This window comes from Cololabis saira, chromosome 13, assembly GCF_033807715.1.
Source record: "Cololabis saira isolate AMF1-May2022 chromosome 13, fColSai1.1, whole genome shotgun sequence".
Classification (NCBI taxonomy): domain Eukaryota; kingdom Metazoa; phylum Chordata; class Actinopteri; order Beloniformes; family Belonidae; genus Cololabis; species Cololabis saira.
Window position 1 is genome coordinate 19,043,661 of NC_084599.1, and position 17,030 is coordinate 19,060,690.

Sequence of the window (17,030 nt, forward strand, 5' to 3'; positions counted from 1 at the left end):
GTATTTAATTTGTGGTTGTTTTGAAGTATTTTATGTCTCTCTTGATCATTTTACATCTCTTTATATTTCTGTTTTGTTGTGGTTAAGTACGTTTACTTCTCTACTGCCACTGCTATACATGTTTTACATGTTTCTGTGCCTCAGCACACCTGATTCAATGTAATGGTCATCGTCAGCTTGTCAGCAAGGTCTGCACTAGTCTGTCACAGTCATTTATATTAGGAAGCGGGGGAGCAAACATGCAGGGCAGCTCGATGACCTGCCTACCCCTGTTTGAATGAATACTTAACCTTTACTGTTGTGACGCCCACCTGTGTCCCACAGTGACCCGAGTAGGCTCAGCATGTCAGTGCACGGGCTGGGCTGGACCCGGTTGCTGAGGACAAGATTGGAGACACCTGCACTTGAGGGGGTGGAGCTGTTCAAAGTTTGGCCACCTCTCCTTAGGGTAGCTTTTGTTTGGCAGGCACCATGCTCTAATTTCTGCTTTTTAACAGAATGTTTTTTTTTTTTTTCCTTCCCTCACCAGCATTTTTGACTTTTTCTAACACTCACTGATGTACTAAAGGTGTTGCTGCATCCATTCATGCCTTACATTCCCCTATTCATACACACTAGACATTAGTTTGAGTCATTTTGGTATTCACATAAATACAATTTTATTTCATTCATCTGCTTGTTGTCGTGTCCCTTTATTATGTAACGGTGTGTTTGAGCCTGCTGTTAAATAAATAAATAAATAGATAAAGTGGAGAAAACTAAACTGCAGTATATTTTTGAGTTTTCAAGCCAACTCACACATTTAAGTTTTAAATACCACCACAACTACAAATTTGTTTAGTTTCCACATGTCTTATAAGTTTGACTGCAAGTCAGTGGTTATTGGGCTGGGGGTGTCTGGGGCTGAGCCCCCGCACGTTAACTGCTTCATAAGGCACATCTAAATCATAATTCTAACAATATTTTCAACAATTAAGACAATGAAACTCCTTTATGGAGTTGCATTGAACTGCTTTATCTCCTGAACGCAACAGATACAAAGGACTGACGTCATTTGTATCTGTTGCAGGAGGAGCAATTCAATTCAGTTTAATTTTACCACTCTGGAGCAGAGAGATCATGTAACACAACGCTGAAGTTAGTTTCTGATTCAACAGATAGTTTATAGTTTTATTTGGATCCCCATTAGCTACAGACAAACTGCAGCTATTCTTCCGGGGGGTCCGACACATAATACACAGTACATTACAACAAAAAAATAAAAGCAAACCTAAAGAGATAGCACATAAAAAAAGAAAGGAAAAACAGAAAAAAAACTGACGGACTATTCTACCACATTTTAGAGTAATGCGGCTTTATATTAGGTCCATTTCAAAAATCACAATACTTAAACTGCCCAAACTTGGTTTAAGTTAACTTTTAGATAGTAAAGAATATCTAAACCACAGGTGGTGTTGAAGTAATCTTGTTGAATGTTATGTATTAAAAAATTATATTACTGGGCAAAAATTTTTGAAGTATTGGTTATTAAAGTTTGGTCATCAAGAAGTTCTGGTTTAAATTATTAAGCTTGTGCTTGGAATTAAGAGCGTTTCTGATATAAATGTTTCAAAACCCTATTTAGTTTATCAGTGATAATGAGTTCTGTCTCTAAATTGGGGTTGAGGGGGCTGGAATCTATCTCGGCTGAGAAGGTATACCTTGGACAGGGCAATGGTAGTCCATTTGAACCAGAACCTTTAAGCTTTGTGCAATACTTTAAAGTTTACCCAATATTACATTTCAGAACTATTTGTGTTGTGCCTTGCGCTCTACTTCAGTTAGATTTTTTTCTATTGTTTTACCAGAATTCATGCCCAATCTTTGAATTTTGCCCTCTCGAAATGAAGCTTCTCTGAAGTATGGCTGTACTAACCCAGTAGAATAAGGAGTTGAGTCATCCAGACCAGGAGATCCAGGAGATCGTGAAGATATTGTTCCTCTACACTGAAAGGACTTGGTTGAGGTGATTTGGGTAGGATGCCCACTGAATACCTTCCAGGGGAGGTGTTTCAGACCTTTTCCCATTGAAGGACGCTTCAGGGAAAACCTGGGACTCACTCGAGAGATTACATATCTTGGTTGGCTTGGGATTGCTTTAGCATCCACACGGTAGAGCGATAGGAGGTGAGTAGGGAGAAATTATCTCTGCTCTGATTGCTGCCCTTCACAATCTGGTCCTATAGCCTAAGCAAGAGAAAAATGGATTGATGGATGAATGAATGGATGGATACTGTAAGACTAACTTTTAACAAGAAACATGATAAACTGGCTTATGTTGATGTACTTAAAAGTGCAATCAAACTATTCTTGTTGAGTGAACTTAAAAATCACACCAAAATGAAGAATTTTTAATTTTGTGTTATTAGTGTAGTTTTTCATGAGCAAAAGAAAGAAAAGAAGATACACAACACTGCATGATGTTTGGACCAAAATATAAGCAAACGTGTTTTCAGCAAACACGTGAGCCAAATAGATATCCTTGTCTACGTAAACCCCGACCCCAATGTAATAAAGGTGTTGCCTCAAAGCCAAAGCGGGAACTGAAATGACTTCCGTTTTTACATAAAAGCTGCTACCCAGTCAGCTTCCCTTTGAGTACAGTGAGTGTCTCACATCCATCAAGACGTCAGTCCCATGAAGAGAGAGGTATGTTTATTTTTACCCTTAAAATGTTATTTTGCACACACTGGGATTCACTGTCAGATCAGCAAATTCACACACTAATTGTGTTTTTCCATTTCATTTTGTCCAGTTAACCAGTGATGAATAGCTCCTTGTCTGAGAGCTTCGAATACAACTTCGACTATGAAGATGAAGTTTGTGAAAAAGCCGAGGTGGTCAGATTTGGATCCATTGTCACTCCGATTTTCTTCTCCATTGTTATCACATTGAGCCTGACAGGAAACATCCTTGTTCTTGTAATCCTCGCTTTGTATGAAAATCTTAAATCTCTAACCAATGTCTTCATCCTCAATCTGGCCATCTCTGACCTTGTCTTCACTACTGGTCTCCCATACTGGGCCATTTACCACATCTGGGGATGGCTGTTTTCAGAGACTCTCTGCAAAGTTGTGTCTTTTGTCTTTTTCACTGGATTTTACAGCAGCATCCTCTTCCTGACGATCATGACCATCTACAGGTATCTGAGTGTGGTCCACCCTCTATCTGACATGAGAGCTCCAAAGCTCAGCACTGGGATTTTTTTGTCTTTCCTAACGTGGGCAATCAGCATTGCAGCAGCCATGCCCTCGCTGCTTTTCAGCTCCCTCATCTCGATCCACCATAAGGAGGAGCACTCCATGGGTTGTGAATGCAACACAACACTGTGGAAAACCGTTGGCATCTTCCAGCAGAACATTTTCTTCTTGGTTGCGTTTGCAGTGATGGCTTTCTGCTACATTCAAATCCTCCAGAGAATCACAAGAGCAAGGTCCCACACGAAGAACAGAGCAGTCAAGTTAATTTTCTGTATTGTAGCTGTGTTCTTTGTTGGCTGGGTTCCCTACAACGTGGTGATCTTTTTGAGGGTTTTGGCTCACTCGACTTTGGTCGAATGGTCTAAAGACTGTAATATCAGTGTCCAACTTGACTATGCGTTCTATGTGTGCCGGCTCATTGCCTTCTCCCACTGCTGCTTGAACCCCGTCTTTTATGCATTTGTTGGCGTGAAGTTTAGGAGCCATTTTAAGTCAATTCTGCATCGACTGTTCAGGCGGCAACCTCCAGCTGAGGAACAACAGGTCAGATTGCAAAACCTCATCTCACAAGGGTCTATGTACTAGATACACACACACACACACAAACAAACACACACACACACACGTATGTATATATATATATATATATATATATATATATATATATATATATATATATATATATATATATATATATATATATATATATATACATATATGTATATATATATATATATATATATATATATATATATATATATATATATATATATATATATATATATATATATATATATATATATATACATATATATATATATATATATATACATATATGTATACATGTGTGTGTATATCATCATCAAACAGCTTAATATGATTTAGATTAACAGGAAACGCTCTGCTGGTGCAGACACAAAGAGATCTCAGGAGTTTCCTCATACCTGCACAGTGCAGCTAAGGACCGTTAGTGCAAATACCAACAATTAGGAATGTACAATGATCATCAAATCAAATCAAACTTTATTTATATAGCACTTCTCATACAAATAATGCAACACAAAGTGCTTAACAAAAAACAAATAAACATAAAACATACATACACATAAAACGTATTAATAATATATATATATATATATATATATATATATATATATATATATATATATATATATATATACATGTGTGTGTGTATATATATAATCATCAAACAGCATAATATGATTTAGATTAACAGGAAACGCTCTGCTGGTGAAGACACAAAGAGATCTCAGGAGTTTCCTCACACCTGCACAGTGCAGCTAAGGACCGTTAGTGCAAATACCAACAATCAGGAATGTACAATGATATAGTTTCTCCAAATTCTAATGTGTTAGACGCAAATTCATAACAGACTGACTGGTGTAAGATAAAATGTGTTGATAGTTGTGTTGAACATAAAAATATATGTGCAAAGATGTCCCTTTGTGACATTAATATAATAGGCAAAGGGTTTTAAATGACCACACAGGTTTTAGTTTTTTCAATTCTCAATTTATACAGACCCAAAATGCAAAAATTGAGATCCGACTGAAACAGAGTTCAATGACAGTAAATTGGAATAGTTAGATCCCTATTCACAGTTCAGTGCTTTGTATCGTCTGTAAATATATTCTCATATCGAAACTCTTTCATCTTGTAAAATGTAAAAATGTAAAAAATGTTAAAAAAAATGTAAAAAAAATCTTTGCCAGCTTGGGCATATCCTTGTGTTTCATTAAAATCAGAATGTGAACATTTAAAACTATCTTAAAACCCATTTTTATTCTTTGGCTTTTAACCTTAGCAAGACTTAGTTTCTCTATTTAATCTCAGGTGTTTTAATCGACTGTGTTTACTGTGTTGAATTTAAAGTGTTCTTAATAAGAACATGTGATGTCATGTTTTAATAAATGTCTGACGTTTGTATTTGTTTTATGTCTCTTATAGTCTCTTAAACTGTAGTTCTTGGTATTTCAGCCATGTGCAGCACTTTGTTTTAGTTGTGGTTGTTTTAAGTGATTTATGAATAAAGTTTGTGTAGTATGTTATGGTACAGTATATGGTATGGTATAGTATAGTATGGTATGGTATGGTATGGTATGGTATGGTATGGTATGGTATGGTATGGTATGGTATGGTATGGTATGGTATGGTATTGTATGGATGAACAATTTATCTTGACATTTTTATAAAATCTCCAAATTAGACATTACATTTTTGCTCTTGTCCTTCACATGTTTCCCAAATAAATTGTGCTTTCAACTGTATTAGTCCATTGTACAGCAATAATCTTGTAAATATCACCATGTTTGTATAAAGTATTCTAAAAGCACATCATTTTGTCCTTTAAGGAAACAAACAATATTTTCTTCGTGAGTGTGGCCTGGTCTCGTTTTTCTGCCACTGCAAATTGTTGGTGACGGCATACGGTGCATGAACATGAGACTCTTGTTTTATAATTCTTTTCTTTTGATGCCATTCAAACTTGTGATTTGACTGAGTCATGTTTTCTAGGCTCAATAACAAACCTGTTTATTTATCTTTTATGATCATAATTGACTTTAGACGTGGACTTAGACCTTCAGACTCAGCCATATTTCTTTATAAAAAAAGGATTATTAAGAGAGATTCTATTTATTTATTTCATTTACGCTTGTTTGACAGGGATAAATGCATTAAACACTGCCTCATTTAAATATTTCAGTTAGAAAACTCTCGCGGTAAGTTTGAAATACTTTATTGTAACACGTACTTGGCTTTGCCGTTTAGGCTCCATTCAAGCAAAGTTTATCAGGTGTACACATAAGTACAGGGTCAGCATATAGCAAATGAGGTAACTAACATGTTTTGCTTTTAGCCAGGAAACTGTGAACGAAATCTGAATTATGGCTTTTATTAAAGGTAAAGGGGAATACATTATTTGAACATGCACACCAGTGGTCGTAGCACAAAACACATTTTGGACTTTAGCCCTTCAGAGTCAGTTACATATCTTTTGATGCTATAAAGAAAGTCCTACTGAGAAAGAAGAGCAAATAAAGGAACTAACATGTTTTGTTTACCAGGAAACTGTGAAAGTAGTCTGAGCTACAGCATTACGAAAGGTGAAGGGGAAATGATTTATTTTAACCTCTAACTGTGTGTTGGAGGGTTTCAGCTCTCCTATCAAACTTGCATAGTCTGTGTTTTGTTCATTGCTCTCCGGCACACACTGCATGACCAACTGTCCCGTGACATACTTGCGACTGTTGTAACACATTATTGGGTGAAGTATGTTAATATTTCATTTAAAGGTAAAAACATAAAAAGAATAAATATATATATATATATATATATATATATATATATATATATATATATATATATATATATATATATATATATATATATATATTATTAATACGTTTTATGTGTATGTATGTTTTATGTTTATTTGTTTTTTGTTAAGCACTTTGTGTTGCATTATTTGTATGAGAAGTGCTATATAAATAAAGTTTGATTTGATTTGATGATTCTACTGTCACATAAGATAATATTAGGTGTATTTAATATTCCTTGAAGATGGTAATGACACTGTACAGTCTTCGTTGCATTTCTTTTGCTCTATAATCCTTTATTTGTTCGTCCAAATCCCCCAAAATTAGTATACTGAATTTCTGGTATGCCATGTTTTATTATACCTGCATGTAAATTTCACAATTGCTCAAAGGTTATATTTGAGATATATTTGAGCCTCCTCCTGTGTACCAAACAGCATCCATGCTGTTTTGCCCAGGATTGGGCGAGGGAAGTAAAGCACATCAATGCAAACTAAGGTCAGACTTTCAAAATAAAATGGGAACTAACTACGAAACCCCAAACCGTGACAGTATGTATAGTACATATATAATTTATATGGGTATTACTAAATGAGCTATACCATCTCATAAACCCCACTGCCCTTTTATGTCTGCTGACAAGAGAATCAAAAGTTATAGGTGTATTCAGTGCTCATAACAACATCTGGGTTTTTCTGTGTTTTGATGCTGTAGCAGTTCCTACCTGTGCAAACATTTAACACAATGGTTAGCAATATTCACTTGCTCAACATCTCTTTGCAGCATTAGTTTTGTGCTCTATGAATGCTAACCTCTGCACTATTTTATCCCACAAAAAGCTGTTGGGAGCTAAACTCAGGATGCCCTCTGCTGACACTTTGCTGTAATTTGCCAGATGTTCATGCAGTAGTCTGGTTTGAAATGCTGGCAAAATCAAAGTATACACAATAATTTTCATAATTTCATAAGGGTGGGGGGTGGGGGTTAATAGTATGCTCTTATTTTATAATATTGCATTTTATCCCGATGATACCACAGTATAAAACCCAAAAGGACGTTTAACACATCTCTGTTGGCCGATTCTCACTGGAAAGAGCCAGCTAACAGAAACCCATGGGTGATAAAAATACCGGTACATGCACTGGGATGGAGCAATTCTGATCGATCGGTCTGTTAAAAACTGGACCCAGTTCAGCACATTAATCCAACAACACTGCTCTGGAGAATCTAAATCAGCATATAAACCAGTCATAAACCCTCTGCTGATCCTACAGGCATTTGCAAACTGGCACTCCTTTGGTCCACAGGAGGTTCAGCGCGTCCCATCATGGAGCATTACGCACAAGTGTAACCCCATATTTATATGTTTAATCAACAATTAGACTGATTGCTACACAATGTATCAATAAATATTATCCACTGCTTTAGCATCCTATGTACTGTATTTTAAATATGGATGTATGAAAATCAACTAATGTTATTTTATATGTAAATTATATGTAAATTGGAGTAAATATGAGATTACTTCATGTTCAATTATTTTAACAATGATGATAGTTTTCACAGTATGGATTCTCCTGTCTAGTCTTGTGTTTATCACACAAAAAAGAGAACTACTACAGAGAGGCAAAAGAAGTGACTGCACTTGCATATGCAACTGTCTGAGTAAAGAAAATATTAACTAGTTCACCTCACTTTCAGTATTGTACACACCTTCTTGTACCAGGTAAGCTCATTTCTGAGTAAATATTTAAACAGTTTTAATACTTCCAGTGAATAACTGCGTGGAATGTCCTCTGAAAACAAACCATTCACTAGTCAATGATTAGAACAAAAAGAGTGAGAAGATATCAGAGAGGAGGTGATCAAATTCCTAACCAAAATCATCTATTTTTTACTTGAACAACTCTACAACGCGGTGGACAAAGTACATAGGCTGGGCCAGAAGAATAAAACAGAGATGGCCAGGTAGGTCTTCATACAGGTCGGTATGAGCTCTCCAGGATCAAGTATGGAAGCTGTCCAGAAATGCTGATATGTGCAATGAATTAAAGCTATGATTCAGTGACGATCTCTTCAAGGAGGACTGTGACGCACATACTTGCCTACTATGCTGGACATTGGACATAGGCTGATTAAAGAAAAGTACATTATCTGTATGTTCCTTCTGTCTCTCCAACACAAGGTATTCAAAGTATATTTCAAGTTATAAATACTCTTATTGTGAAATGGAAGGTTAAGGCAAAGAAATTATTATTATTTATTGTGCGCAAATTTGTGGCTTTTTTATAAAAAAAAGATTTTGTTAATGAGATAAAACTAATTTCACAGAAAGTCTTCATTCATTTTAATCCTGCAATGACTCTGCTCTTACTCAGGACGTTCAAATGACACTTTTGTGGTTATCTTTAAATATTAAAGGTTTGAGAAACAGCAATAAGCGAAAGGCAGTATTTCTTTTTTGCAAAGGAACAACCTGGAGTTAATTTTTTTTTGCTTTTAGGAGAATCATTCAATTGAATGCAATGTTAAATTCTGGAAATCTCAATAGAGAAGCAACAACTTTGTTGCGCCTTTTTTTTTAATCACAAATGTGATACTGAAGTTCACTGATTTAAAGGAGCTGTATGTAAGAGCAATAATAAAACGAATCATAAAATGACCCCGATAAGTCAACAGACATTTAAAAATCATGTTAATTTCAAATACTTATGTCACTGACAACAGCACTCAAGCCAGGATATTCCAGTTTAAAAAGAGGAGTTGCAGCCCTCAACTGATGTTTATGTTGTCATTTTTTGTTTTGGTCTGAAGCTCCACCCTCCACCTATCTCCCAATCACAAAGTCAGTATTGTTTCGGCATCCGGGTTGCCAGCTCGGCTCTAATTATCGCAGCCATGGCAGCCTACGTTCCTGCTGCATTCTGCAGCCTACCTGGCAACCTCTGGTCGGGGGGAGGAGGGGGAGGGTACACGCCGCTCAACAATATCTTGAAAGCAGGGGCGGATCTAGGGGTGGGGCCATGGGGGCCGAGGCCCCGCCTGTAATCTGATTGGCCCCTGAAGTGCCCCTGTTCTGTCAATCAACGGGCAAACTGAGAATTTGATGATCATTGCTGCAGTTCCACCCCCAAACTACTGGTGACACCTGTTGCGTCAATACAAGTGAATAGAAGAAGAAACAGCTCGGTGCACTCTAGGTGGGACAAACCAAACATGTGTGTGCTGCCGCGGCACAAGAGACTCGCGGTCCACTCTTTTAAGAGCGGACCGCTCTGCCGCCGAGTTCCGCGGCGCGCAAGAGAGGGCCTGCCACGGGGTCTGTGCTGCGCCTGCCTGCCCAAATTGAACATTTTTTGATTTCACCGCTTAAAGCTGCTTTGTTTGCGCCGCGCACACGGCCGGGTGGGCGCAGAATCAACACAGAGTTGGCGCGGGATGGTGGATTTTATCATATGGGGACAGATATTTTGCGCTGATTACAAATAATATAATATATTACAAATAATAGCACTGACCAAAACACCTGCAGAAATACTGCAGGAATGACATAGCAGCAGTTAAATGCAGCCTTCTGTAAGCTTTAAATATCCACTGGGCTTACATCAAATACATCAAAACACAACAATAAAAACTGTTTTCTGAACTTATCAATATGACTCTGTCCTTCACAGGATAAGTAACATGGATCACTGCAAAAACTCAAAATCTTAACAAGAATATTTGTCTTATTTCTAGTTAAAATGTCTCAATTTAGTAAAAAAAATCTCATTACACTGAAAACAAGACTCATCACTGGAAAAAACAACAATTTTCACCTGTTTCAAGTAGATTTTCACTTGAAATAAGTAGAAAAATCTGCCAGTGGAAATCTGCTTGTTTCAGGGGGGATGATTTGGACCGTTTTTATTTCAGGGGGGGATGATTTGGACCGTTTTTATTTCAGGGGGGAAGCCATCCCCCCTCATCCCCCCTCAACTCCAGTAATGTTTGTTGCTAGGCGACCGAAAAAAGTTTTTCCGATCTGGCGCCCTTTTCCCACTGGTTTGGACGTACAGTAGCTACAGCTCAATTTGCAAAATGTATTTGTCCCTGCTTCAAAGACAAGCCCTGGCTTTAGTTCTTCTGAGGAGGAGACGAGCAGCAGCAGCAAGGAGGGTCCATGAAATCCTCATGAGAAGACAGGATTCGGGGGAATCCAGGCTCGTTGGAGCTACAGCTCCATGATGACCAGGTCTACTTCAGATTGAACAGGGAGCAGTTTGACAGCCTGTTGGGGAGTGGGTCCTCAGCAGGATGACAACCACCTTCTCTCCTATTGGACGCACCGAGATGCCCTCACAGCGCGATGAAATAAAAAAATGTTCAATTCAGGCGCAGGCAGGTGAAACGCCCGTGGCAGGTGGCCTCTCCCGCGCCGCCAAGCTCGCCAGCAGAGCGCGCTGCTCTTGTGCCGCGGTAGTACATACACAATGAATGGGAAAGCCGGCGGCGGTCGCCGCTTTGCCTCTATGTGAAAGGGGCTTAATACTGTTGGCCCCTGAAGGTTACATTTGGCCCCATAATGGCCCCTGTTTCAGAAAAATCCTAGAACCGCCAGTGCTTGAAAGTGACTGCAGTACCAGTTTTGGCCATTTCTTACAGACGGCTCCTTTAAGGTTTAAGGTCATTTTTGGGAGTTATTGTCTCCAGATTCATTTTAGTAAATATCTGGGGCTTTGATTTATCATGCCAAAAACAAATAAATTCTATAAGCCAGGCACACTGAACTATACCAGCTACAATCAAAACTAAAAAAAGATTTTTACATGGATTAAGCTAAAGTTGCATTTATTTGAGCTAGGGTAAAATTGATTGGAGAAGGAGAGAAAAACTGTCCGTCAGACAGACCAAGAAGATGCCATTCAATCAATGGGATCTTGAATGGCCTAATCTTGAATTAACAATTTTTCTGATTTGAGGCTCAATGGGTTGTTTTTTTTCACCCTGAATATCGTTGGTGACGGCATACGGTGTATCAAGATGAGTTTCTCATATTTCTAATGGCATTAAAACTGGTATGACTAAGTCGGGTAAACACTAAGTCAATAAGAAACCTGTTGATTTATGTCTGATGTCTTTTATGATCACAGCAGTCATTGTAGCACAAAACACATTTTGGACTTTGGCCCTTCAGAGTCAGTTAGATATCTTTTGACACTATAAAGAAAGTCAAAATGTGTGGGAGGGTTCAGCTCTCCTATCAAACTTCCTTAATCAGTCTTTGGTTCACTGTTCTCCGGCACACACTGCATGACCAATTGTCCTGAAAGGACAGTTTATTTCTTCTGTGACATAATTGAGACTGTTGTAACACGTTAATGAGCGAAGGACGTAAAGATTTCACTTGAAGGTAAGACAAATTTGTTGTTTATGATCACTTCATGTATTTCATGTATCATTTACTTATTTTTGATGATTGTACTTTTTTCAGATGTGGATGTTGATTTTGATTGGACTTAACATCATCTCAAAGCTACATGGCTATTCAAACGGCAGAGTCCCAGAGTCATGTGAATCAATGTTGCCTGACCATCGCCGGAGTGGCAATCCGGTACTTCCTCAGACATCTGATCCTCCCTTTGAGGTTACATATGAACATATCAGCAGCAACAAATATCCTGTCAAAGGTAAAAAATATTGATGGACTCCAACTGGAAATGTGTTCATCACAACTCTCTCTGCTTTATTTGTCATTCTAAAGTTTCCATATTCATACCTTAAATCTGATGTATTATCCATCGATTTCCTAGTTACGCTCAAAAGCATAGGATCCACTCAATTTAGGGGATTTATGTTGGAGGCACGAGAGGCCAGTCTCAATGGGGAAGGTCCTGCAGTTGGTAAATTTACATTAGATGACCCTTCTATCAGTCAACTTTTACGATGTAATGAGTTAGAGGTAAGAGATGTTCCTAATTTACAATTAATAGACAGCATTAAATAGCATTCATTTTTGGATTTAGGGTCCTGAAATTATTTTCTACCTGTCTGTTTTCAATTATTTCAGGGCTCAGCTGTTAGTCACACATCATCTCATGAAAAGACCACAGTCACTGTCTTCTGGACGCCTGTGGGAGAGGAACAAGACATTATTCTCAGGTTTCTCTCACCCTATTTTCACTGAACTCTTGAAGTTGAATTGCTCCCTATTTATAGGAAATATTACAATGCACATTAACAAAAAAATAATTTTCATGTTACAGGGCCACGTTTCTTAGGAACTTTAGAACTTTCTGGGAACCTGTGACTATCAATGTAACTTCATTACCAAGTACTTCCCGGCCAACAACTTCAGCAAGTACGTCAGAGCCAACGACTAAAAGCTGCTATCCAGTCAGCTTCCCTTTGAGAACAGGGAGATGTGACTGTATGTGTTGTGATGCGTGTTGAGAGGGAGTGAATGAGTGAGGGAGTATGTGTATGATGTGTGGAGATTGTGGGATTATGTGACTGTTTATTAGGGCCCATGCACTTGCAGTGCGAAGGCCCTATTGTATTTGCAGGAATTCTTCTTTTTCTTCTTCTTCTTCTTTTTCTTCTTCTTCTTATTGTTCTGACAAAAGGAAAGCCTTTTTGCCCCCCTAAACATGCCCAAAAAGTCACCAAATTTTGCACGCAAGCCAGGCCTGGCGAAAAATGTGATATTTAATGGTTTGCATTCATGGCCGTGGCAAAATGGCTCAACAGCGCCCCCTTAAAAACTTGCCTTAAGCCCCACAATACGGTTTGACGTACATGCACGAAAATCGGTACACAACTGTATCATGGCGCAACTTAAAGAAAAGTCTCTTGGCGTCATGTCCGAAACCGAACAGGAAGTCGGCCATTTTGAATTAATTGTGTAATTTTGGCGCAATTTATGCCATTCCTTCGGCATTTAATACGGCCCGAACCGTAACGTACCCCCAAGTGTGTTATACATCAAAATCACGCATTACTTTTTCTCTTTCAAAAGCGTTACCTTGGCGACGCTAGACGCCAAAAAGCACGCCCACCCTTCATCTGATTGGTTCAGACAGAAAAAACTTTGCGCCTCAAGCCCCATAATACGCTTTGACGTACATGAACGAAAATCGGTACACATATGTATCATGTCGCTACTTAAAGAAAAGTCTACTGGCGCCATGGCCGAAACGAACAGGAAGTCGGCCATTTTGAACATTCTGAATTAATCACGTCATTTTGGAGCAATATATGCCATTCCTTCGAGAATTAATACGGCCCGAACCGTATCGTGAACCCAGATGTGTTATACATCAAAATGTGCGTCTCCATCCTGCGACTACGCGCATTACTTTTCTCTTTCAAAAGTGTTACCGTGGCGACGCTAGACGCCATAAGGCGCGCCCCCCTTCATCTGATTGGTCCATATTTGATAGTTCCCCAAAAGTCACCAAATTTTGCATGCAAGGCAGGCCTGGCGATAAATTTTTTCAGCTCCCTCATCTCGATCCACCATAAGGAGGAGCACTCCATGGGTTGTGAATGCAACACAACACTGTGGCAAACCGTTGGCATCTTCCAGCAGAACATTTTCTTCTTGGTTGCGTTTGCAGTGATGGCTTTCTGCTACATTCAAATCCTCCAGAGAATCACAAGAGCAAGGTCCCACACGAAGAACAGAGCAGTCAAGTTAATTTTCTGTATTGTGGCTGTGTTCTTTGTTAGCTGGGTTCCCTACAACGTGGTGATCTTTTTGAGGGTTTTGGCTCACTCGACTTTGGTCGAATGGTCTAAAGACTGTAATATCAGTGTCCAGCTTGACTATGCGTTCTATGTGTGCCGGCTCATTGCCTTCTCCCACTGCTGCTTGAACCCCGTCTTTTATGCATTTGTTGGCGTGAAGTTTAGGAGCCATTTTAAGTCAATTCTGCATCGACTGTTCAGGCGGCAACCTCCAGCTGAGGAACAACAGGTCAGATTGCAAAACCTCATCTCACAAGGGTCTATGTACTAGATACACACACACACACACACACACACACACACACACACACACACACACACACACACACACACAAACACACATATGTGTATATATATATATATATATATATATATATATATATATATATATATATAACTATATATATATATATATATATATATATATATATATATATATATATATATATATATATATATATATATATATATATATAGTACAGACCAAAAGTCTGGACACACTTCCCCATTTGTTTGAATGAGAAGGTGTGTCAAAACTTTTGGTCTGTACTATATATGTATATATATATATATATATATATATATATATATATATATATATATATATATATATATATATATATATATATATATACATACATGTGTGTGTATATATCATCATCAAACAGCATAATATGATTTAGATTAGCAGGCAGACACAAAGAGATCTCAAGAGTTTCCTCACACCTGCACAGTGCAGCTAAGGACCGGTACAAATACAAACAATCAGGAATATACAATGATATAGTTTCTCCAAATTCTAATGTGTTAGACGCAAATTCATAACAGATTGACTGGTGTAAGATAAAATGTGTTAATAGTTGTGTTGAACATAAAAATATATGTGCAAAGATGTCCAAGATGACCACACAGGTTTTTGTTTTTTCAATTCTTAATTTATACAGACCCAAATGCAAAAATTGGGATCTGACTGAAACAGAGTTCAATGACAGTAAATTGGAATAGTTAGATCCCTATTCACAGTTCAGTGCTTTGTATCGTCTGTAAATATATTCTCATATATAAAACTCTTTCATCTTGTAAAATGAAACATTTTCTTTGCCAGCTTGGGCATATCCTTGTTTTTCATTAAAATCAGAATGTGAACATTTAAAACCATCTTAAAACCCATTTTTATTCTTTGGCTTTTAACCTTAGCGAGACTTAGTTTCTCTATTAATCTCAGGTGTTTTAATCGACTGTTTACTGTGTTGAATTTAAAGTGTTCTTAATAAGAACATGTGATGTCATGTTTTCATAAATGTCTGACGTTTGTATTTGTTTTATGTCTCTTATAGTCTCTTAAACTGTAGTTCTTGGTATTTCAGCCATGTGCAGCACTTTGTTTCAGTTGTGGTTGTTTTAAGTGATTTATGAATAAAGTTTGTGTAGTATGTTATGGTACAGTATATGGTATGGTATGGTATGGTATGGTAGGGAATGGTTTAGTATGGTATGGTATTGTATGGTATGGTATGGTATGGTATGGTATGGTATGGTATGGTATGGTATGGTATGGTATGGTATGGTATGGTATGGTATGGTATGGTATTGTATGGATGAACAATTTATCTTGACATTTTTATAAAATCTCCAAATTAGAAAAATTGCAGTGTTGTCAATCAATAAATGTGTGCTCTTGTCCTTAACATGTTTCCCAAATAAATTGTGCTTTCAACTGTATTAGTCCATTGTACAGCAATAATCTTGTAAATATCACCATGTTTGTATAAAGTATTCTAAAAGCACATATGGAACCCATTTTGTCCTTTAAGGAAACAAACAATATTTTCTTCGTGAGTGTGGCCTGGTCTCGTTTTTCTGCCACTGCAAATTGTTGGTGACGGGATACGGTGCATGAACATGAGACTCTTGTTTTATAATTCTTTTCTTTTGATGCCATTCAAACTTGTGATTTGACTGAGTCATGTTTTCTAGGCTTAATAACAAACCTGTTTATTTATCTTTTATGATCATAATTGACTTTAGACGTGGACTTAGACCTTCAGACTCAGCCATATTTCTTTATAAAAAAAGGATTATTAAGAGGGATTCTATTTATTTATTTCATTTACGCTTGTTTGACAGGGATAAATGCATTAAACACTGCCTCATTAAAATATTTCAGTTAGAAAACTCTTGCGGTAAGTTTGAAACACTTTATTGTAACACGTACTTGGCTTTGCCGTTTAGGCTCCAGTCAACCAAAGTTTATCAGGTCGGTGTACACATAAGTACAGGGTCAGCATATAGCAAATGAGGTAACTAACATGTTTTGCTTTTGGCCAGGAAACTGTGAACGAAATCTGAATTATGGCTTTTATTAAAGGTAAAGGGGAATACATTATTTGAACATGCACACCAGTGGTCGTAGCACAAAACACATTTTGGACTTTAGCCCTTCAGAGTCAGTTACATATCTTTTGATGCTATAAAGAAAGTCCTACTGAGAAAGAAGAGCAAATAAAGGAACTAACATATTTTGTTTACCAGGAAACTGTGAAAAGTAGTCTGAGCTACAGCATTACGAAAGGTAAAGGGGAAATGATTTATTTTAACCTCTAACTGTGTGTTGGAGGGTTTCAGCTCTCCTATCAAACTTGCATAGTCTGTGTTTTGTTCATTGCTCTCCGGCACACACTGCATGACCAACTGTCCCGTGACATACTTGCGACTGTTGTAACAC

At 37.7% G+C, this 17,030-nt stretch overlaps 2 protein-coding genes and 1 long non-coding RNA gene across 3 annotated transcripts; all 3 read left to right on the forward strand.

Moving 5' to 3' along the window:
- Window positions 1-2,642: 2,642 nt before the first annotated feature.
- xcr1a.1 (chemokine (C motif) receptor 1a, duplicate 1) lies at window positions 2,643-3,859 on the forward strand. The gene is made up of 2 exons (XM_061737114.1): window positions 2,643-2,688; window positions 2,795-3,859. The coding sequence occupies exon 2, from the start codon at window positions 2,805-2,807 to the stop codon at window positions 3,822-3,824; it is 1,020 nt and encodes a 339-aa protein (XP_061593098.1). The 5' UTR covers window positions 2,643-2,688; window positions 2,795-2,804; the 3' UTR covers window positions 3,825-3,859.
- Window positions 3,860-4,062: 203 nt separating this feature from the next.
- LOC133458342 (uncharacterized) lies at window positions 4,063-16,092 on the forward strand. Its single transcript, XR_009783937.1, has 2 exons — window positions 4,063-4,749; window positions 15,218-16,092. It is a non-coding gene; the product is annotated as an uncharacterized LOC133458342 (long non-coding RNA).
- LOC133457782 (chemokine XC receptor 1-like) lies at window positions 11,776-14,611 on the forward strand. The gene is made up of 5 exons (XM_061737115.1): window positions 11,776-11,969; window positions 12,051-12,246; window positions 12,370-12,518; window positions 12,627-12,718; window positions 12,823-14,611. The coding sequence occupies exon 5, from the start codon at window positions 13,881-13,883 to the stop codon at window positions 14,574-14,576; it is 696 nt and encodes a 231-aa protein (XP_061593099.1). The 5' UTR covers window positions 11,776-11,969; window positions 12,051-12,246; window positions 12,370-12,518; window positions 12,627-12,718; window positions 12,823-13,880; the 3' UTR covers window positions 14,577-14,611.
- Window positions 16,093-17,030: the final 938 nt, after the last annotated feature.